General features: G+C 53.5%; 1 protein-coding gene across 1 annotated transcript; it reads left to right on the forward strand.

Annotated features, from left to right (window-relative positions):
* ACP2 (acid phosphatase 2, lysosomal) lies at positions 1 to 23,901 on the forward strand. Its single transcript, XM_075280721.1, has 11 exons — positions 1 to 148; positions 3,178 to 3,273; positions 8,035 to 8,121; positions 8,498 to 8,650; positions 8,967 to 9,065; positions 9,147 to 9,236; positions 9,483 to 9,615; positions 10,850 to 10,935; positions 12,200 to 12,306; positions 22,379 to 22,554; positions 23,259 to 23,901. Exons 1-11 carry the CDS (start codon positions 29 to 31, stop codon positions 23,393 to 23,395), a joined length of 1,284 nt encoding a protein of 427 aa, XP_075136822.1. The 5' UTR covers positions 1 to 28; the 3' UTR covers positions 23,396 to 23,901.

A 23,901-nucleotide genomic window follows, 5' to 3' on the forward strand; every position in this document is an offset into this window, starting at 1 on the left:
GGTTCCGGGCCGGACATCTTGAAGGGTTATGGCTGGCGGAGGCCGCTCGGGTTTCTTGTCCCCGCTGGGGCTGCTGCTCCTGATATCCGGACACGTCTTGTCCTCTGTTCTCCTCGCCCAGGCTCACCGGCTCCGCTTCGTCACTGTGGTGAGTAGGGCAGGGGCCGCCCGGCAGCCGTTACCGGGGCCTGTACACAACCCGGAAGTGAGGCCGGTCTGGTGGTCGGGGCTGCAGTCATGGCAACCGGCTCAGGCGGTGTCTGGCGCTCAGTGTGAATTCTCTCTAATCCGGTTATGAGACAATAGACCGCGCTGAGAGCCATTGGGCCCCTCATAGGTCTGTCTGTACAGGGGCCCCATCCGAAATCTATGGCAGGTCCTGGCCAAGCAGGGCTTAGTGTCCATCCTATGTCACCCCAGTAATGGGGCGGGGATTGGGGCGAAGGGGGGTGAGGGGCGGTGATTGGGGTGAGGGGTGGGGAATTGAGGCGGGGATTGGGGTGCGGAGCGGATATTGGGGTGTGGAGCGGGGATTGGGGCGAGGGGCGGTGATTGGGGATTGGGGTGGGGAATTGAGGCGGGGATTGGGGTGCGGAGCGGATATTGGGGTGTGGAGCGGGGATTGGGGCGAGGGGCGGGGATTGGGGTGGGGAATTGAGGCGGGGATTGGGGTGCGGAGCGGATATTGGGGTGTGGAGCGGGGATTGGGGCGAGGGGCGGTGATTGGGGTGAGGGGTGGGGAATTGAGGCGGGGATTGGGGTGCGGAGCGAATATTGGGGTGTGGAGCGGGGATTGGGGCGAGGGGCGGTGATTGGGGTGAGGGGTGGGGAATTGAGGCGGGGATTGGGGTGCGGAGCGAATATTGGGGTGTGGAGCGGGGATTGGGGCGAGGGGCGGTGATTGGGGTGAGGGGTGGGGAATTGAGGTGGGGATTGGGGTGCGGAGCGGATATTGGGGTGTGGAGCGGGGATTGGGGCGAGGGGCGGTGATTGGGGTGAGGGGTGGGGAATTGAGGCGGGGATTGGGGTGCAGAGCGAGGATTGGGGCTTATTCAGAAGGCGCTGAGGCAATCTACATACAGAAGGTCGGTGTGGGAGAACCTTACTAAAGCCTGTGCAAGGATGGGATTCGTTATAAATGACCTTTCCCAATAATAGAGCCCCTATAATGGGAAACCCTGATCGGACGCCATGTCTGAGGCTAATACAGATAGATGGACCAGCAGGGGCTCATGACATTTCAGCCTGTCCCCAATGTTGGGGCTCCCCGATATGCAGTCTGTGTGACAGTCGGGGCGCCCCGGTGTGTGGGGCCTGCAGGCTGCTCCTACATGTTACACATACAAGCGTCTGTCTCTGTACTGATGATACAGTGTTGGCCAAAAGTGTCGCCCCCTGCAGTTCTGTCAGATAATCCTCGCTGTCCCCCAGATAATGATTACACAGCACAGACTCTTATATAGTATATAAGTGACACAGCAGGGTATATACAGTATAAGTATCGCCCCCTGCAGTCCTGTCAGATAATCCTCGCTGTCTCCCAGATAATGATTACACAGCACAGACTCTTATATAGTATATAAGTGACACAGGGTATATACAGTATAAGTATCGCCCCCTGCAGTCCTGTCAGATAATCCTCGCTGTCCCCAGATAATGATTACACAGCACAGACTCTTTGGTAATATCTTCAGTTATTTTGTTTGCAATGAAAAAACACAAAAGAGAAAAAAAAAAAAGTCCCATCATTGATCATTTTACACAAAACTCCAGAACTGGTGCGGACAGAAGTATTGGCGCCCTCAGCCTAATACTTGGTCGCACAACCTTTAGACACAATAACTGCGCACAACCGCTTCCGCTAACCAGCAATGAGTTTCTTACAAGGCTCTGCTGGAATCTTAGACCCTTCTTCTTTGGCAAACTGCTCCAGGTCCCCCCTGAGATGTGAAGGGGGCCTTCTCCAAACTGCCCCCAAGAGATCTCTCCTCCCCCTCCCCCACAGGTGTTCTATGGGATTCAGGGCTGGACTCATTGCTGCCACTTTACAAGTCTCCAGGGCTTTCTCTCACCACCATTTTCTAGTGCTGACCTGAAGTGTGTTTTGGGTCCTTGTCCTGCTGGAAGAGCCCCGACCTCTGAGGGAGACCCCGCTTTCTCACACTGGGCCCTACATGATGCTGCACAATGTGTTGGTCATCTTCAGACTTCATAATGCCATGCACACGGTCAAGCAGTCCAGTGCCAGAGGCAGCAAAGCAACCCCAAACCATCAGGGCCCTCCGCCATGTCTGACTGTAGGGGGCGTCTTCTCTTTTTTCCTGTAATCTCTATGTTGAGTCCTTCTCCTACTTTTCTCTCCTCTGACCAGAGAACATTCTTCCAGAACGGTTTTGGCTTTCTCAGGTAAGTTTTGGCAAACTCCAGCCTGGCTTCTGTCTGTGGGTAAGAAGTGGGGTCTTCCTGGGTCTCCTACCATACAGTCCCTTCTCATTCAGACGCTGACGCTGGATAGTACGGGGTGACACTGTTGTACCCTCGGACTGCAGGGCAGCTTGGACTTGTTTGGATGTTAGTCGAGGTTCTTTATCCGCCATCCGCACAATCTTGCGGTGAAATCTCTCGTCAATGTTCCTTTTGCGTCCACATCTAGGGAGGTTAGCCACAGGGCCATGGGCTTTACACTTCTTACTGACACTGCGCACGGTAGTCACAGGAACATTCAGGGCTTTGGAGATGGACTTGTAGCCTTGAGATTGCTCAGGCTTCCTCACAATTTTGCTTCTCAAGTCCTCAGACAGTTCTTTGGTCTTCTTTCTTTTCTCCATGCTCAATGTGGTCACACAAGGACACAGGACAGAGGTGGAGTCAACTTTAATCCATTTCACCTGGCTGCAAGTGTGATTTAGTTATTGCCAGCACCTGTTAGGTGCCTCAGGTAAGTAACAGGTGCTGGTAATTACACAAATTACAGAAGTATCACATGATTTTTCAAACAGTGCCAATACTTTTGTCCTCCCCCTTTTTTATGTTTGCTGTGGAATTATATCCAATATCTGGAAGAACACGAGTATTATCTGACAGAATTGCAGGGGGCCAATACTTTTGGCCAACACTGTATGTGCGGTGCGATCGGCCCATCAGATTAGGGGTTTTTCATGCCGGTTTCTTTTCCAGGTGTATCGACACGGTGACCGCTCCCCTGTAAGGGCCTACCCTAAGGATGTGCATCAGGAGAGCGCCTGGCCTCAAGGATTTGGGCAGCTTACTCAGGTGGGATTATCTCGCACTCATGTCCGGCCTCATACAATACATGAAGTAGATGCACATTCCCATAGTTTTATAGGACAAGATTTAAAGGGGTGGTGCGGGGATACAAAACCTAGCCTAATGCACGCGGAGGACTTTATAGAAGAGGCTCCCCCAGTGCCCCAAAGGTTCGCTTTACAGAGCATGGCGGGGGATTGGTCATTCCTCCCGGTCACATGACTAACTCCACTCTACTCTATGGTCATGCAGCAGGAGTCACTTACTTCATAGAGGAGACACAGCGTGGAGACCTGGGGCGTCTGCTATACAGTAAGAAGCTCCACCCACCTCCCCTTAACCCAAAAACCCGCCTGTACCACTGAAAAGGTGCTGTAAAAACAAGCGTGAGCAGATCGGCACAGTTGCCATGTCATGTCAATGCTCCAGCCTGGAGGTGTCCTGAGGTTTGGCCAGTCCCCCGCCTAAATTACCCCCTGTGATGAGAATTATGGAGCTGGCGCCTGTTGTACCATGTTATAAGCTGATGGGTGGGGGTGCTGCCCCTGACCTCTCCTCCTCCTCACACATGTGCGCTGTCTTGTTCCCCTCACTCACTGCCGTGCTCCATAGTGGGGGCTTCAGTTCCAGTGCTGGTTATTATGTGTGACGGCTCCTGACAGGTGTGAATGTGGCCTTAGCAATGTGCTCGGGTAATGGCTGACATGCAGGCGCCACTAGAGGGAACGTACTGTAGAGTTCAGTGTGTAACGGACTGCGGTGAGCGCCCTCTAGTGGTGTACAGTGTGTAATAGACTGCGGTGAGCGCCCCCTAGTGGTGTACAGTGTGTAATGGACTGCGGTGAGCGCTTCCTAGTGGTGTACAGTGTGTAACGGACTGCGATAAGCGCTTCCTAGTGGTTTACAGTGTGTAAGGGACTGCGGTGAGCGCCCCCTAGTGGTGTACAGTGTGTAACGGACTGCGGTGAGCGCCCCCTAGTGGTGTACAGTGTGTAACGGACTGCGATAAGCGCTTCCTAGTGGTTTACAGTGTGTAAGGGACTGCGGTGAGCGCCCCCTAGTGGTGTACAGTGTGTAAGGGACTGCGATAAGCGCTTCCTAGTGGTGTACAGTGTGTAAGGGACTGCGGTGAGCGCCCCCTAGTGGTGTACAGTGTGTAACGGACTGCGGTGAGCGCCCCCTAGTGGTGTACAGTGTGTAACGGACTGCGATAAGCGCTTCCTAGTGGTGTACAGTGTGTAATAGACTGCGGTGAGCGCCCCCTAGTGGTGTACAGTGTGTAAGGGACTGCGATAAGCGCTTCCTAGTGGTGTACAGTGTGTAAGGGACTGCGGTGAGCGCCCCCTAGTGGTGTACAGTGTGTAACGGACTGCGGTGAGCGCCCCCTAGTGGTGTACAGTGTGTAACGGACTGCGATAAGCGCTTCCTAGTGGTTTACAGTGTGTAAGGGACTGCGGTGAGCGCCCCCTAGTGATGTACAGTGTGTAAGGGACTGTGGTGAGCGCTCCCTAGTGGTGTACAGTGTGTAATGGACTGCGGTGAGCGCCCCCTAGTGGTGTACAGTGTGTAACGGACTGCGGTGAGCGCCCCCTAGTGGTGTACAGTGTGTAACGGACTGCGGTGAGCGCCCCCTAGTGGTGTACAGTGTGTAACGGACTGCGGTGAGCGCCCCCTAGTGGTGTACAGTGTGTAACGGACTGCGATAAGCACTTCCTAGTGGTGTACAGTGTGTAACGGACTGCGGTGAGCGCCCCCTAGTGGTGTACAGTGTGTAACGGACTGCGGTGAGCGCCCCCTAGTGGTGTACAGTGTGTAACGGACTGCGGTGAGCGCCCCCTAGTGGTGTACAGTGTGTAATGGACTGCGGTGAGCGCCCCCTAGTGGTGTACAGTGTGTAAGGGACTGCGGTGAGCGCCCCCTAGTGGTGTACAGTGTGTAACGGACTGCGGTGAGCGCCCCCTAGTGGTGTACAGTGTGTAACGGACTGCGGTGAGCGCCCCTTAGTGGTGTACAGTGTGTAACGGACTGCGATAAGCGCTTCCTAGTGGTGTACAGTGTGTAACGGACTGCGGTGAGCGCCCCCTAGTGGTGTATAGTGTGTAACGGACTGCGGTGAGCGCCCCCTAGTGGTGTACAGTGTGTAAGGGACTGCGGTGAGCGCCCCCTAGTGGTGTACAGTGTGTAACGGACTGCGGTGAGCGCCCCTTAGTGGTGTACAGTGTGTAAGGGACTGCGATAAGCGCTTCCTAGTGGTGTACAGTGTGTAACGGACTGCGGTGAGCGCCCCCTAGTGGTGTACAGTGTGTAACGGACTGTGGTGAGCGCCCCCTAGTGGTGTACAGTGTGTAACGGACTGCGGTGAGCGCCCCCTAGTGGTGTATAGTGTGTAAGGGACTGCGGTGAGCGCCCCTTAGTGGTGTACAGTGTGTAAGGGACTGCGGTGAGCGCCCCCTAGTGGTGTACAGTGTGTAACGGACTGCGGTGAGCGCCCCCTAGTGGTGTACAGTGTGTAACGGACTGTGGTGAGCGCCCCCTAGTGGTGTACAGTGTGTAACGGACTGCGGTGAGCGCCCCCTAGTGGTGTACAGTGTGTAATGGACTGCGGTGAGCGCCCCCTAGTGGTGTACAGTGTGTAAGGGACTGCAGTGAGCGCCCCCTAGTGGTGTACAGTGTGTAACGGACTGCGGTGAGCGCCCCCTAGTGGTGTACAGTGTGTAACGGACTGCGGTGAGCGCCCCTTAGTGGTGTACAGTGTGTAACGGACTGCGGTGAGCGCCCCCTAGTGGTGTACAGTGTGTAAGGGACTGCAGTGAGCGCCCCTTAGTGGTGTACAGTGTGTAAGGGACTGCGATAAGCGCTTCCTAGTGGTGTACAGTGTGTAACGGACTGCGGTGAGCGCCCCCTAGTGGTGTACAGTGTGTAACGGACTGCGATAAGCGCTTCCTAGTGGTGTACAGTGTGTAAGGGACTGCGGTGAGCGCCCCCTAGTGGTGTACAGTGTGTAAGGGACTGCGGTGAGCGCCCCCTAGTGGTGTACAGTGTGTAAGGGACTGCGGTGAGCGCCCCCTAGTGGTGTACAGTGTGTAATGGACTGCGGTGAGCGCCCCCTAGTGGTGTACAGTGTGTAAGGGACTGCGATAAGCGCTTCCTAGTGGTGTACAGTGTGTAAGGGACTGCGGTGAGCGCCCCCTAGTGGTGTACAGTGTGTAACGGACTGCGGTGAGCGCCCCCTAGTGGTGTACAGTGTGTAAGGGACTGCGGTGAGCGCCCCCTAGTGGTGTACAGTGTGTAAGGGACTGCGGTGAGCGCCCCCTAGTGGTGTACAGTGTGTAAGGGACTGCGGTGAGCGCCCCCTAGTGGTGTACAGTGTGTAATGGACTGCGGTGAGCGCCCCCTAGTGGTGTACAGTGTGTAAGGGACTGCGGTGAGCGCCCCCTAGTGGTGTACAGTGTGTAAGGGACTGCGGTGAGCGCCCCCTAGTGGTGTACAGTGTGTAAGGGACTGCGGTGAGCGCCCCCTAGTGGTGTACAGTGTGTAAGGGACTGCGGTGAGCGCCCCCTAGTGGTGTACAGTGTGTAAGGGACTGCGATAAGCGCTTCCTAGTGGTGTACAGTGTGTAAGGGACTGCGGTGAGCGCCCCCTAGTGGTGTACAGTGTGTAACGGACTGCGGTGAGCGCCCCCTAGTGGTGTACAGTGTGTAACGGACTGCGGTGAGCGCCCCCTAGTGGTGTACAGTGTGTAAGGGACTGCGGTGAGCGCCCCCTAGTGGTGTACAGTGTGTAAGGGACTGCGGTGAGCGCCCCCTAGTGGTGTACAGTGTGTAATGGACTGCGGTGAGCGCCCCCTAGTGGTGTACAGTGTGTAAGGGACTGCGGTGAGCGCCCCCTAGTGGTGTACAGTGTGTAAGGGACTGCGGTGAGCGCCCCCTAGTGGTGTACAGTGTGTAAGGGACTGCGGTGAGCGCCCCCTAGTGGTGTACAGTGTGTAAGGGACTGCGGTGAGCGCCCCCTAGTGGTGTACAGTGTGTAAGGGACTGCGATAAGCGCTTCCTAGTGGTGTACAGTGTGTAAGGGACTGCGGTGAGCGCCCCCTAGTGGTGTACAGTGTGTAAGGGACTGTGGTGAGCGCCCCCTAGTGGTGTACAGTGTGTAACGGACTGCGGTGAGCACCCCTAGTGGTGTACAGTGTGTAATGGACTGCGGTGAGCGCCCCCTAGTGGTGTACAGTGTGTAAGGGACTGCGGTGAGCGCCCCCTAGTGGTGTACAGTGTGTAAGGGACTGCGGTGAGCGCCCCCTAGTGGTGTACAGTGTGTAATGGACTGCGGTGAGCGCCCCCTAGTGGTGTACAGTGTGTAAGGGACTGCGGTGAGCGCCCCCTAGTGGTGTACAGTGTGTAAGGGACTGCGGTGAGCGCCCCCTAGTGGTGTACAGTGTGTAATAGACTGCGGTGAGCGCCCCCTAGTGGTGTACAGTGTGTAAGGGACTGCGGTGAGCGCCCCCTAGTGGTGTACAGTGTGTAAGGGACTGCGGTGAGCGCCCCCTAGTGGTGTACAGTGTGTAAGGGACTGCGGTGAGCGCCCCCTAGTGGTGTACAGTGTGTAAGGGACTGCGGTGAGCGCCCCCTAGTGGTGTACAGTGTGTAAGGGACTGCGGTGAGCGCCCCCTAGTGGTGTACAGTGTGTAAGGGACTGCGGTGAGCGCCCCCTAGTGGTGGGTGAGATTCGTGTCTAGTTCTCCAATAAGTCCAGGCTTTGTCTTTGCTTTAGATTGGGATGAGACAGCACTGGGATTTGGGGCAGGCGCTACGAGCCCGATACAAAGGATTCCTGAACGAGACGTACGACAGGCATGAGGTAAGTGCCCTTATTGGGGGGGCGGGGGCTACGTGATGTGTGACATGGTGTCACTGCGTTGGGCTCCTCGTCCTCTCACCACTATTGTGTCCGCGATGAGAATCTGTTCACAAGAACTAATAGTATGACAAGAAGATGGCGGCGAGCCGGAGGGGATGTCGTACAGTATGGAGACCCTGATGAGGAGGAGGAGCTGTGTCCACATAACCTCACTATGGCCGCCACCGTCCTGTACGAAGCTCCGCCCACCACCATAGGAAACACAAGCCCCGAAACGGCGACATGAAAGTGAGAAAGTCCTGGCAAACGGGACAAAAGGAGGAGCCGAATCCTGCCGGGGCCTAAGGGGTTAACGTTGTCTCCTGTCCCTGCCCAGATCTATGTCCGGAGCACCGACGTGGACCGCACACTGATGAGCGCAGAGGCCAACCTGGCCGGACTCTACCCCCCCCAAGGGGCTCAGGTCTTCCATCCAAATATCTCCTGGCAGCCCATCCCGGTGCACACAGTGCCAGACTCTGAGGAGCGGGTGAGTAATGGTGTCGGGGGGGCCTTGTGGGGTGTATGAGGGGGGCGTCCGTATCCCCTTTATATCATAGCTGTATATACTCCGGCCTGAGGACAGGGGATGATATATACCGGCGGACACCTGACCTCAGGCCGTCCATATGTAATGTCAGAAGATCCCTTTAAGGTGGACACGTATTATTGTAGGGTCTTACATAGTGAATATACAGGAGCCGATCCTGGTAAGAGGTTCCCTTTAAGATGGCCACTTATTAGTGAATATAAAGGGGTCGATATTGTCACAGGATCCCTTTAAGACGGACTCTGATTTATTTCAGCTCTTAAAGTTCCCGATTCTTCCTTGTCCAAAATATCTGAAGTTACAAGAAGAGACGCGACACTCTCCTGAGTATGTGAACAAGACCCGAGAGAATGTGGTAAGGGGCGCGGCGGCGTGGCTCAGATCAGGTGACGGTCACTCGGCCGCTTTCCTCTGACTCCTCCCCTCTGTCCACTAGGACTTCATGCAGATGGTCGCCAATAACACCGGCCTATCAGATTGCTCCCTGGAGTCGGTGTGGAGCGTGTCGGACATCTTGTTCTGTGAGGTCAGTCACTGCCGCCCCCTTCTGTATACGTGGGGCGTGGTCAGAGGTCGCCCCTAGATTTCTATGTGTTGTCTATATCTCCTCTGACTCTGCCCCTCCCCCTTGTCACTCCTGCACAGCTGACATCTGGTTTCCTGAGACTTCCAGCACTTCAGTATTTGGGTTGTCAGTCTCCGCCTCCGCCTGACTATAAGAAGTTGTCAGGACTCTTATCATTTTCCCATCTCTTCTCTTTTTTGGTCTTAGTCAAGACATAACCTGAGTTTACCATCCTGGGCAACCAAAGAAGTTCTGCAGCGACTGAGCGACCTAAAGGATTTCAGCTTCAGATTCCTCTTTGGGATCATTGAACAGGAGCAGAAAGCGCGGCTGCAAGGAGGTGAGAGGGGGTACGGTATACAGGGGGTAAGGGGGGTACGGTATACAGGAGGTAAGGGGGGATACGGTATACAGGGGTAAGGGGGGTGCGGCGTACGGTATACAGGAGGTAAGGGGGGTACGGTATACAGGAGGTGAGAGGGGGTACGGTATACAGGGGGTAAGGGGGGTACGGTATACAGGAGGTAAGGGGGGATACGGTATACAGGGGTAAGGGGGGTGCGGCGTACGGTATACAGGAGGTGAGAGGGGGTACGGTATACAGGAGGTGAGAGGGGGTACGGTATACAGGAGGTAAGGGGGGTACGGTATACAGGAGGTAAGGGGGGGTACGGTATACAGGAGGTGAGAGGTGGTACGGTATACAGGAGGTGAGAGGGGGTACGGCATACAGGAGGTGAGAGGGGATACGGTATACAGGAGGTGAGGGGAGTACGGTATACAGGAGGTGAGAGGGGGTACGGCATACAGGAGGTGAGAGGGGATACGGTATACAGGAGGTAAGGGGAGTACGGTATACAGGAGGTGAGAGGGGGTACGGTATACAGGAGGTAAGGGGGGTACGGTATACAGGAGGTAAGGGGGGTACGGTATACAGGAGGTAAGGGGGGGTACGGTATACAGGAGGTGAGAGGGGGTACGGTATACAGGAGGTGAGAGGGGGTACGGCATACAGGAGGTGAGAGGGGATACGGTATACAGGAGGTAAGGGGAGTACGGTATACAGGAGGTGAGAGGGAGTACGGTATACAGGAGGTGAGAGGGGGTACAGTATACAGGGGGTAAGGGGGGTTACGGTATACAGGGGGTAAGGGGGGGTACGGTATACAGGAGGTAAGGGGGGGTACGGTATACAGGGGGTAAGGGGAGTACGGTATACAGGAGGTGAGAGGGGGTACAGTATACAGGGGGTAAGGGGGGGTACGGTATACAGGAGGTGAGAGGGGGTACGGTATACAGGAGGTAAGGGGGGTGCGGCGTACGGTATACAGGAGGTAAGGGGGGTACGGTATACAGGAGGTGAGAGGGGGTACAGTATACAGGGGGTAAGGGGGGGTACAGTATACAGGGGGTAAGGGGGAGTACGGTATACAGGGGGTAAGGGGGGGTACGGTATACAGGAGGTGAGAGGGGGTACGGTATATGGAGATGTCACCGTAAACTGACTAACATCATGCGATATGTCGTATACCTCTCGCTGCCCTGAGGTCAGTAACGTTCCGTGTGTCGTGCAGGTGTTTTGGTCGCTCAGATCCTGAAGAATATCACGGCAGCCGCACGAGACGCCGCCAATGGCCTGAAGTTTATCGCATACTCTACGGTAAGTAATGATAAATGTCACATGACCCGTGTTTGGCTGAGAATTGTAGTACATTGCTGTTGGGTCTCTCTCCCCTCCAGTCTATGCTGTGCAGTGACACACAGAGCATGTGGATCGGCTACTCCTTAGCCCAGGTCATGTGATCACCGGGGGCCCCTGCACTTCTGTGTCTTATCTGTATTATCTCCCCTGCACTTCTGTGTCTTCTCTGTATTATCTCCCCTGCACTTCTATGTTTTATCTGTATTATCTCCCCTGCACTTCTCTATGTCTTATCTGTATTATATCCCCTGCACTTCTATGTTTTATCTGTATTATCTCCCCTGCACTTCTCTATGTCTTATCTGTATTATATCCCCTGCACTTCTCTGTCTTATCTGTATTATCTCCCCTGCACTTCTCTGTCTTATCTGTATTATATCCCCTGCACTTCTGTCTTATCTGTATTATCTCCCCTGCACTTCTCTGTCTTATCTGTATTATCTCCCCTGCACTTCTATATCTTATCTGTATTATCTCCCCTGCACTTCTCTGTATTATCTCTTCTGCACTTCTCTATGTCTTATCTGTATTATCTCCCCTGCACTTCTCTGTCTTATCTGTATTATCTCCCCTGCACTTCTCTGTCTTATCTGTATTATCTCCCCTGCACTTCTCTGTCTTATCTGTATTATCTCCCCTGCACTTCTCTGTCTTATCTGTATTATCTCCCCTGCACTTCTCTGTCTTATCTGTATTATCTCCCCTGCGCTTCTCTGTCTTATCTGTATTATCGCCCCTGCACTTCTCTATGTCTTATCTGTATTATCTCCCCTGCACTTCTCTGTCTTATCTGTATTATCTCCCCTGCGCTTCTCTGTCTTATCTGTATTATCTCCCCTGCACTTCTCTATGTCTTATCTGTATTATCTCCCCTGCACTTCTCTGTCTTATCTGTATTATCTCCCCTGCACTTCTCTATGTCTTATCTGTATTATCTCCCCTGCACTTCTCTGTCTTATCTGTATTATCTCCCCTGCACTTCTCTATGTCTTATCTGTATTATCTCCCCTGCACTTCTCTATGTCTTATCTGTATTATCTCCCCTGCACTTCTCTGTCTTATCTGTATTATCTCCCCTGCACTTCTCTGTCTTATCTGTATTATCTCCCCTGCACTTCTCTATGTCTTATCTGTATTATCTCCCCTGCGCTTCTCTGTCTTATCTGTATTATCTCTCCTGCACTTATCTGTCTTATCTTACCCGCACTTTTTTTCTCCTTAGCATGACACCACGCTGGGTGCTCTTCAGATGGCGCTGGATGTCTACAATGGGAAACAAGCTCCATACGCCTCCTGCCATATATTCGAGCTGTATGAAGAGTCTCCTGGGTAAGACGTTACAGAGGATGTACTGGGCACGGGGGTGACTTACCTGTACTAGTGAGGGACTGTGTAGAGCAGGGGTCCTCAATTTTTTCAAACAGAGGGCCGGTTCACTGACCCTCAAACCAGTAGAGGGCCGAAATATAGCTTAAAAATAAATTTAAGGTATGTTCCATAGTAGCCCCCCCCCCCAGTATTATATTCTCCACAGTACGCCCCCCACCCCACACAGTATTATATGCTCCTCAGTACGCCCCCCCACTGTATTATCAAATCAAAAAAGCTTTATTGGCACGTCTGAATAGATACAGTCCTATGAAAAAGTTTGGGCACCCCTATTAATCTTAATCATTTTTTGTTCTAAATATTTTGGTGTTTGCAACAGCCATTTCAGTTTGATATATCTAATAACTGATGGACACAGTAATATTTCAGGATTGAAATGAGGTTTATTGTACTAACAGAAAATGTGCAATATGCATTAAACCAAAATTTGACCGGTGCAAAAGTATGGGCACCCTTATCATTTTATTGATTTGAATTCCCCTAACTACTTTTTACTGACTTACTGAAGCACAAAATTGGTTTTGTAACCTCAGTGAGCTTTGAACTTCATAGCCAGATGTATCCAATCATAAGAAAAGGTATTTAAGGTGGCCAATTGCAAGTTGATCTCCTATTTGAATCTCCTCTGAAGAGTGGCATCATGGGCTACTCAAAACAACTCTCAAATGATCTGAAAACAAAGATTGTTCAACATAGTTGTTCAGGGGAAGGATACAAAACGTTGTCTCAGAGATTGAACCTGTCAGTTTCCACTGTGAGGAACATAGTAAGGAAATGGAAGAGCACAGGGACAGTTCTTGTTAAGCCCAGAAGTGGCAGGCCAAGAAAAATATCAGAAAGGCAGAGAAGAAGAATGGTGAGAACAGTCAAGGACAATCCACAGACACCTCCAAAGAGCTGCAGCATCATCTTGCTGCAGATGGTGTCACTGTGCATCGGTCAACTATACAGCGCACTTTGCACAAATAGAAGCTGTATGGGAGAGTGATGAGAAAGAAGCCGTTTCTGCACGTACGCCACAAATAGAGTTGCCTGAGGTATGAAAAAGCACATTTGGACAAGGCAGCTTCATTTTGGAAACAAAAATTGAGTTGTTTGGTTATAAAAAAAAAAGGCGTTATGCATGGCGTCCAAAAAGAAACAGCATTCCAAGAAAAACACTTGCTACCCACTGTAAAATTTGGTGGAGGTTCCATCATGCTTTGGGGCTGTGTGGCCAATGCCGGCACCGGGAATCTTGGTAAAGTTGAGGGTCGCATGGATTCCACTCAGTATCAGCAGATTCTTGAGAATAATGTTCAAGAATCAGTGACGAAGTTGAAGTTACGCCGGGGATGGATATTTCAGCAAGACAATGATCCAAAACACCAAAGCTCCAAATCCTCAGGCATTCATGCAGAGGAACAATTACAATGTTCTGGAATGGCCATCCCAGTCCCCAGACCTGAATATCATTGAACATCTGTGGGATGATTGGAAGCGGGCTGTCCATGCTCGGCGACCATCTAACTTAACTGAACTTGAATTGTTTGTCCAAAATACCTTTATCCAGGATCCAGGAACTGATTAAAAGCTACAGGAAGCGACTAGAGGCTGTTATCTTTGCAAAAGGAGGATCTACTAAATATTAATGTCACTTTTCTGTTGAGGTGCCCATACTTTTGCACCGGTCAAATTTTGGTTTAATGCATATTGCACATTTTCTGTTAGTACAATAAACCTCATTTCAATCCTGAAATATTACTGTGTCCATCAGTTATTAGATATATCAAACTGAAATGGCTGCTGCAAACACCAAAATATTTAGAACTAAAAATGATTAAGATTAATAGGGGTGCCCAAACTTTTTCATAGGACTGTATTTGGCATTGCCAAAGCTAGTAAAGTGGGGTGGGGGGGGAGTTGGACTCGGGTGGGTGAGTGGTGGGGGTGGGGCAGGGCGGTTGGTTTGGGGTATAACAGTCCATGGAGTCTCATCTTCCTCTTAGTTGGTGACTGCTATATGGGGAGGTGGGGGTGGGGCGGGTGTATTGGGATAAATATAACAGTCCGTGGAGTCTCATCTTCCTCTGGTTTGGTGACAGCTGGACACGTATTGGGCAGCGATCTCCACAGTGGCCTCTTCTTCTCCCAGTAGGATGTAGAGTTTCCTCTTCTCCCAGTCTGGGATGTGGGCAGAGAGTCTTTGGTAGTAGACGGCCCTCACAGCTGAGTATTTGGTGCAGTGTAGCAGGAAGTGGGTCTGGTCTTCTAGGACCCCCTGGTCACAGTGCTGGCACAGTCTCTTCTCCCGTGGCTTGTACGTCTGCCTGTATCGCCCCGTCTCTATCTCTAGGTTGTGGGCGCTCAGTCTGTACCGGCTCAGGGTCTGTCTGTGCTTGGGGTGGCGTATTCTCTCCAGGTAGGTGGCCATGGTGTAGTCCCTTTGTAGGGATTGGTACACATTGGTGAGTTTCTTGGAGTTATTTATTTGGTTTCTCCATTCTTCAATGTACCGCTCTCTGTTTGCCTCTGTGGTCGCCTTTATTTCGGCCTTGGTTATCATCTGTTGGTGTTTTTGGTTTGGTGGTTGGCTGCTGTTTGGTTGTTGAATGTCTGGTTTGCTCAGGTGGCTTAGCCATGCTTGGTGGTGGTAGGAGTCGCTCCCCTGGATGTGTGCCTGGAAAGCTAGCGCCCTCTTCTGTATGGTGAGCCATAGGGGGAGTCTGCCTAGCTCTGCCCTGCAGGCCATGTTGGTGGTGTTGCGATGGACATGGAGCAGGTATTTGCAGAACTCCAGGTGGAAGTTCTCTGTTGGGCTGGAATCCCACTTTGACTGGTCTGGGTAGGTGGCTGGGCCCCAAACCTCACTGCCATAGAGAAGGATCGGGGAGATGACAGCGTCAAATATCTTCATCCAGACCCTCACCGGTGGTTTGAGGTGGTACAGTTGTCTTCTGATGGCGTAGAAGGTTCTGCAGGCTTTTGCTTTCAGGGTTTCTATTGCTGCTTTGAAGCTTCCTGATTGGCTGAGCTCCAGCCCCAGGTCGGTGTAGCTGTTGGTTTTCTCCAGTGTGGAGCCGTTCAGTGTGAATTGTGAGGTGGTGGAGGCTTTATTGTGGCCCTTCTTCTGGAATACCATGACTTTGGTCTTCTTCTGGTTGATGGGTAGGGCCCATGTGGTGCTGAATTTTTCCAGCACTGACAGGCTTTCTTGGAGGTCTTTCTCGGTGGGGGCCAGGAGTAGGAGGTCATCGGCGTATAGCAGGAACTTCACCTCTCGGTTGTTCTCCACAGTACACCCCCCACCCCACACTGTATTATATGCTCCTCAGTACGCCCCCCCCCCCCACACTGTATTATATGCTCCTCAGTACACCCCCACCCCACTGTATTAAATGCTCCTCAGTACGCCCCCCCCACACAGTATTATATGCTCCTCAGTACGCCCCCCCACCCCACACAGTATTATATGCTCCTTAGTACGCCCCCCACCCCACACAGTATTATATGCTCCTTAGTACGCCCCCCACCCCACACAGTATTATATGCTCCTCAGTACGCCCCCCCACCCCACACAGTATTATATGCTCCTTAGTACGCCCCCCACCCCACACAGTATTATATGCTCCTCAGTACGCCCCCCACCCCACACAGTATTATATGCTCCTCAGTACACCCCCCACCCCACACAGTATTATATGCTCCTCAGTACGCCCCCACCCCACACAGTATTATATGCTCCTCAGTACGCCCCCCACCCCACACAGTATTATATGCTCCTCAGTACACCCCCCACCCCACACTGTATTATATGCTCCTCAGTACGCCCCCACCCCACACAGTATTATATGCTCCTCAGTACGCCCCCCACCCCACACAGTATTATATGCTCCTCAGTACACCCCCCACCCCACACTGTATTATATGCTCCTCAGTACGCCCCCCACCCCACACAGTATTATATGCTCCTCAGTACGCCCCCCCCCACTGTATTATATGCTCCTCAGTACACCCCCACCCCACTGTATTATATGCTCCTCCGTACGCCCCCACCCCCACCCCATTATATGCTCCTCAGTACGCCCCCCCCCACACACAGTATTATATGCTCCTCAGTACGCCCCCCCACACACAGTATTATATGCTCCTCAGTACACCCCCCACCCCACACAGTATTATATGCTTCTCAGTACGCCCCCCACCCCACACAGTATTATATGCTCCTCAGTACGCCCCCCCCCCACTGTATTATATGCTCCTCAGTACGCCCCCCCACCCCACACAGTATTATATGCTCCTCAGTACGCCCCCCCACCCCACACAGTATTATATGCTCCTCAGTACGCCCCCCCACCCCACACAGTATTATATGCTCCTCAGTACGCCCCCCCACACAGTATTATATGCTCCTCAGTACGCCCCCACCCCACACAGTATTATATGCTCCTCAGTACGCCCCCCCACCCCACACAGTATTATATGCTCCTCAGTACGCCCCCCCACCCCACACTGTATTATATGCTCCTCCGTACGCCCCCCACCCCACTGTATTATATGCTCCTCAGTACGCCCCCCCCACCCCACACAGTATTATATGCTCCTCAGTACGCCCCCCCACCCCACACAGTATTATATGCTCCTCAGTACGCCCCCCCCCACTGTATTATATGCTACTCAGTACGCCCCCCCCCACTGTATTATATGCTCCTCAGTACGCCCCCCCCACTGTATTATATGCTCCTCAGTACACCCCCCCACCCCACACAGTATTATATGCTCCTCAGTACGCCCCCCCACCCCACACAGTATTATATGCTCCTCAGTACGCCCCCCCACCCCACACAGTATTATATGCTCCTCAGTACGCCCCCCCACACAGTATTATATGCTCCTCAGTACGCCCCCCACCCCACACAGTATTATATGCTCCTCAGTACGCCCCCCCACCCCACACAGTATTATATGCTCCTCAGTACGCCCCCCCACCCCACACAGTATTATATGCTCCTCAGTACGCCCCCCCACCCCACACAGTATTATATGCTCCTCAGTACGCCCCCCCCACTGTATTATATGCTCCTCCGTACGCCCCCCCACCCCACACAGTATTATATGCTCCTCAGTACGCCCCCCCACCCCACACAGTATTATATGCTCCTCAGTACGCCCCCCCCACTGTATTATATGCTCCTCCGTACGCCCCCCACCCCACTGTATTATATGCTCCTCAGTACGCCCCCCCACCCCACACAGTATTATATGCTCCTCAGTACGCCCCCCCACCCCACACAGTATTATATGCTCCTCAGTACGCCCCCCCACCCCACACAGTATTATATGCTCCTCAGTACGCCCCCCCCCACTGTATTATATGCTCCTCAGTACGCCCCCCCCACTGTATTATATGCTCCTCAGTACGCCCCCCCCCCACTGTATTATATGCTCCTCAGTACGCCCCCCCACCCCACACAGTATTATATGCTCCTCAGTACGCCCCCCCCACTGTATTATATGCTCCTCAGTACGCCCCCCCCCCACTGTATTATATGCTCCTCAGTACGCCCCCCCCACCCCACACAGTATTATATGCTCCTCCGTACGCCCCCCCACCCCACTGTATTATATGCTCCTCAGTACGCCCCCCCCCCACTGTATTATATGCTCCTCAGTACGCCCCCCCCCCCACTGTATTATATGCTCCTCAGTACGCCCCCCCACCCCACACAGTATTATATGCTCCTCAGTACGCCCCCCCACCCCACACAGTATTATATGCTCCTCAGTACGCCCCCCCCCACTGTATTATATGCTCCTCAGTACGCCCCCCCCCCCACTGTATTATATGCTACTCAGTACGCCCCCCCCCCCACTGTATTATATGCTCCTCAGTACGCCCCCCCCCACTGTATTATATGCTCCTCAGTACGCCCCCCCCACCCCACACAGTATTATATGCTCCTCAGTACGCCCCCCCCACTGTATTATATGCTCCTCAGTACGCCCCCCCACCCCACACAGTATTATATGCTCCTCAGTACGCCCCCCCCACTGTATTATATGCTCCTCAGTACGCCCCCCCCACTGTATTATATGCTCCTCAGTACGCCCCCCCACCCCACACAGTATTATATGCTCCTCCGTACGCCCCCCACCCCACTGTATTATATGCTCCTCAGTACGCCCCCCCCCCACTGTATTATATGCTCCTCAGTACGCCCCCCCCCCCACTGTATTATATGCTCCTCAGTACGCCCCCCCCACCCCACACAGTATTATATGCTCCTCAGTACGCCCCCCCACCCCACACAGTATTATATGCTCCTCAGTACGCCCCCCCCCCCACTGTATTATATGCTACTCAGTACGCCCCCCCCACTGTATTATATGCTCCTCAGTACGCCCCCCCCACTGTATTATATGCTCCTCAGTACGCCCCCCCACCCCCCACAGTATTATATGCTCCTCAGTACGCCCCCCCCCCACTGTATTATATGCTCCTCAGTACGCCCCCCCCCCACTGTATTATATGCTCCTCAGTACGCCCCCCCCCACACAGTATTATATGCTCCTCAGTACGCCCCCCCACCCCACACAGTATTATATGCTCCTTAGTACGCCCCCCACCCCACACAGTATTATATGCTCCTCAGTACGCCACCCACCCCACACAGTATTATATGCTCCTCAGTACACCCCCCACCCCACACAGTATTATATGCTCCTCAGTACACCCCCCACCCCACACTGTATTATATGCTCCTCAGTACGCCCCCACCCCACACAGTATTATATGCTCCTCAGTACGCCCCCCACCCCACACAGTATTATATGCTCCTCAGTACACCCCCCACCCCACACTGTATTATATGCTCCTCAGTACGCCCCCACCCCACACAGTATTATATGCTCCTCAGTACGCCCCCCCCCCACTGTATTATATGCTCCTCAGTACACCCCCACCCCACTGTATTATATGCTCCTCCGTACGCCCCCACCCCCACCCCATTATATGCTCCTCAGTACGCCCCCCCCCCACACACAGTATTATATGCTCCTCAGTACGCCCCCCCACACACAGTATTATATGCTCCTCAGTACACCCCCCACCCCACACTGTATTATATGCTTCTCAGTACGCCCCCACCCCACACAGTATTATATGCTCCTCAGTACGCCCCCCCCCCACTGTATTATATGCTCCTCCGTACGCCCCCCCACCCCACACAGTATTATATGCTCCTCAGTACGCCCCCCCACCCCACACAGTATTATATGCTCCTCAGTACGCCCCCCCACCCCACACAGTATTATATGCTCCTCAGTACGCCCCCCCACACAGTATTATATGCTCCTCAGTACGCCCCCACCCCACACAGTATTATATGCTCCTCAGTACGCCCCCCCACCCCACACAGTATTATATGCTCCTCAGTACGCCCCCCCACCCCACACAGTATTATATGCTCCTCAGTACGCCCCCCCCCACCCCACACAGTATTATATGCTCCTCAGTACGCCCCCCCCACTGTATTATATGCTCCTCCGTACGCCCTCCACCCCACTGTATTATATGCTCCTCAGTACGCCCCCCCACCCCACACAGTATTATATGCTCCTCAGTACGCCCCCCCACCCCACACAGTATTATATGCTCCTCAGTACGCCCCCCCACCCCACACAGTATTATATGCTCCTCAGTACGCCCCCCCCACTGTATTATATGCTACTCAGTACGCCCCCCCCCCCACTGTATTATATGCTCCTCAGTACGCCCCCCCCCACTGTATTATATGCTCCTCAGTACGCCCCCCCACCCCACACAGTATTATATGCTCCTCAGTACGCCCCCCCACCCCACACAGTATTATATGCTCCTCAGTACGCCCCCCCACCCCACACAGTATTATATGCTCCTCAGTACGCCCCCCCACACAGTATTATATGCTCCTCAGTACGCCCCCACCCCACACAGTATTATATGCTCCTCAGTACGCCCCCCCACCCCACACAGTATTATATGCTCCTCAGTACGCCCCCCCACCCCACACAGTATTATATGCTCCTCAGTACGCCCCCCCCCACTGTATTATATGCTCCTCCGTACGCCCCCCCACCCCACACAGTATTATATGCTCCTCAGTACGCCCCCCCACCCCACACAGTATTATATGCTCCTCAGTACGCCCCCCCCCCACTGTATTATATGCTCCTCAGTACGCCCCCCCCACTGTATTATATGCTCCTCAGTACGCCCTCCCCACTGTATTATATGCTCCTCAGTACGCCCCCCCACCCCACACAGTATTATATGCTCCTCAGTACGCCCCCCCCCACTGTATTATATGCTCCTCAGTACGCCCCCCCCCCCCCACTGTATTATATGCTCCTCAGTACGCCCCCCCCACCCCACACAGTATTATATGCTCCTCCGTACGCCCCCCACCCCACTGTATTATATGCTCCTCAGTACGCCCCCCCCCACTGTATTATATGCTCCTCAGTACGCCCCCCCCCCACTGTATTATATGCTCCTCAGTACGCCCCCCCACCCCACACAGTATTATATGCTCCTCAGTACGCCCCCCCACCCCACACAGTATTATATGCTCCTCAGTACGCCCCCCCACCCCACACAGTATTATATGCTCCTCAGTACGCCCCCCCCCCCCACTGTATTATATGCTCCTCAGTACGCCCCCCCCCCCCCACAGTATTATATGCTCCTCAGTACGCCCCCCCCCCCACTGTATTATATGCTACTCAGTACGCCCCCCCCCCCACTGTATTATATGCTCCTCAGTACGCCCCCCCCACTGTATTATATGCTCCTCAGTACGCCCCCCCCACCCCACACAGTATTATATGCTCCTCAGTACGCCCCCCCCCACTGTATTATATGCTCCTCAGTACACCCCCCCCCCCACTGTATTATATGCTCCTCAGTACGCCCCCCCACCCCACACAGTATTATATGCTCCTCAGTACGCCCCCCCACCCCACACAGTATTATATGCTCCTCAGTACGCCCCCCCACCCCACACAGTATTATATGCTCCTCAGTACGCCCCCCCACCCCCCACAGTATTATATGCTCCTCAGTACGCCCCCCCACCCCACACAGTATTATATGCTCCTCAGTACGCCCCCCCCACCCCACACAGTATTATATGCTCCTCAGTACGCCCCCCCCACTGTATTATATGCTCCTCCGTACGCCCCCCCACCCCACACAGTATTATATGCTCCTCAGTACGCCCCCCCACCCCACACAGTATTATATGCTCCTCAGTACGCCCCCCCACCCCACACAGTATTATATGCTCCTCAGTACAACACACACATACAATCACACCTTCACTCTTATACTTACCCATGAAGAGTGTCCTTCTCCTTCAGACTGTGAGCGCGGTGATGTCATCACCATTGCGTCGGGGGCAGAGGTCACTCTCTGCAGTCAGTGTAGGTTGCGGTTGTGCGGTCTTCACTGACAGCTTTCACTTGTATGTGCAGCGATCCAATCACTATTGGGGAATCGGATAGTGAACGATACAGGCTATGGTACGTGCGGTGGGCCGGATAAATGTCCTCAGCGGGCCGCAGTTTGAGGCCCCCGGGTGTAGAGGGTCACCAGGGGGTACATGGAAGTGGTGAGGGTCGGGGGAGACCCTGTGGGGTTTCGGATTGATCCTTTTTCTGTATTAAATCTTATTTAAAGGGGTTTTCCATGGAGTCTGTCATGCGGGTTATGACCCTGGGTCATGTGATATAAACAAACCTATATCCCCCTCCCCCCTCTAGTTACCCGTATACTGGAGCTATAATAGTATATACGGGTACCTGCTGGTGGACGGAGGAGGCGGAGCAGCTCAGGGACCGGTGACTGGTTCTGATCATGTGACCCAGAATGTCACCTCTGTAGGATTCTTATCTTTGGTGAGGAGAACCCCTTTAAGGAATATGAGGGGCTCCGGAGGATTTCTCGCCGGCTTTTCCGCCTCTGACACGATTCTTATTCTTTCTCTCCCACCAGAAACTTCACCGTTGAGATGTATTTTAGAAATGACAGCTCGCAACCCCCCTTCCCCCTGACGGTCCCGGGCTGTGCACACCGCTGCCCCCTACAGAGGCTTCAGAGCTTATTGGATCGAGTCATCACTAAAGACTGGGAGAAGGAGTGTCAGCTCTCCAGCCCAGTCAATGACACAGGTGAGGGAGGGGCTGCCGATACTGCAAGGAGCAGAAATGAAAGATGTTTCGCCAGATTCGGGCCAACGATTAGCACAGTTACCCCCCCCAGACAGTCCTGTACTACACCAGATCTATCACAGTGGTCATGTGATCACAGGGGCGTCTAATACTGGGTAGATGAGCGAGTAGATTCCATCATCTCTCCCCTGCATAGTTATTGGTGTAAAAAAGCGCCAGGGAGGGGGCAGCGAATCTTTACCTCTTTTCCCGCCTGGTATTCGACTGATTACACCAATAACGATGCAGGGGAGGGGGGCGATGGAATCTACTCGCTCATCTCTACTGGGTAACGATTAGCACGGTTACCCCAGACACTCCTGTACTACAGCAGATTTATCACGGTGCCCCCTGCTGTTTCATGCTGTGTTGCGCTCTTACACTGTCTACTCTCACATTACCCATTCATTATTTGGCTTCGTTTCTGGTGAAATTTTGGGATATGTTGGTCAGACCTATAGGCCATGGTGATGGGGGCGGGGGGGACTGTCCTGAGGACCAATATGACAGTCCTGTAAGGCCTGGCTGGTTTGTAGCTGTGCAGTGGGGTACTCTGACCATGGGGACAGATTAGATTTGGGGGTGGGGGTGATGACGCTCCCCCTCCCCAGTATGATGTGAAACTTGCAGGTTTGTGACTTTGTTTTCTTGCTTTGCTTGCACAGAAGTCATGGTGGGTCTGGTCGCCTGCGGCTGCATCCTCTTCCTCCTCATCATCCTCCTGGTCACTGTGCTTTTCCGTCAGAAGTCTCAGACCATCGCCTACCAGCACGTCTCCGATGTGGGGGAGGAGCAGAGCTGACGCCCTCTGACCTCCAGGTCACGACCTCCCCCACCAGGCACATAGGAATTTTACATTTTTTAGGCAATCTTTTAAAAAACTATTCTTTTAATGTTTCACATTTTAACAAAAAACGATGATTTTATGCTTAATGTTAAGGGTTAAAATGGGAGCAAAATGGGGGCTGCAGTAACACACCGAGCGCGTCCTGTCCTGCCGGGGGTGCGTGTTCTGTGCTGTGTACACTGGGACTATCACTGGGCTGCAGGTCAGCCTCACATACACTGTAGTAATCTGTGCCGGCCGCAGTCCAACATTACCCCCCCCCCCCCCCCCGGTCCACTACTGCCCCCCCCCCCCCCCCCCCCGGTCCACTACTGCCCCATCTGCCCCCCCCGCCAGGTCCACTACTGCCCCATCTGCCCCCCCGCCAGGTCCACTACTGCCCCATCTATCCCCCCCCCCCCACCAGGTCCACTACTGCCCCATCTGCCCCCCCGCCAGGTCCACTACTGCCCCATCTGCCC

The sequence above is a fragment of the Leptodactylus fuscus genome, chromosome 7 (genome assembly GCF_031893055.1).
Source record: "Leptodactylus fuscus isolate aLepFus1 chromosome 7, aLepFus1.hap2, whole genome shotgun sequence".
Taxonomy (NCBI): Eukaryota; Metazoa; Chordata; class Amphibia; order Anura; family Leptodactylidae; genus Leptodactylus; species Leptodactylus fuscus.

Coding starts and splice junctions, on each gene's coding strand:
- ACP2 (XM_075280721.1), top strand. CDS start 29: ATGGCTGGCGGAGGCCGCTCGGGTTTCTTGTCCCCGCTGGGGCTGCTG. Junction 8,651..8,966: donor TGCCAGACTCTGAGGAGCGG/GTGAGTAATGGT, acceptor GATTTATTTCAG/CTCTTAAAGTTCCCGATTCT. Junction 9,066..9,146: donor ACAAGACCCGAGAGAATGTG/GTAAGGGGCGCG, acceptor TCTGTCCACTAG/GACTTCATGCAGATGGTCGC.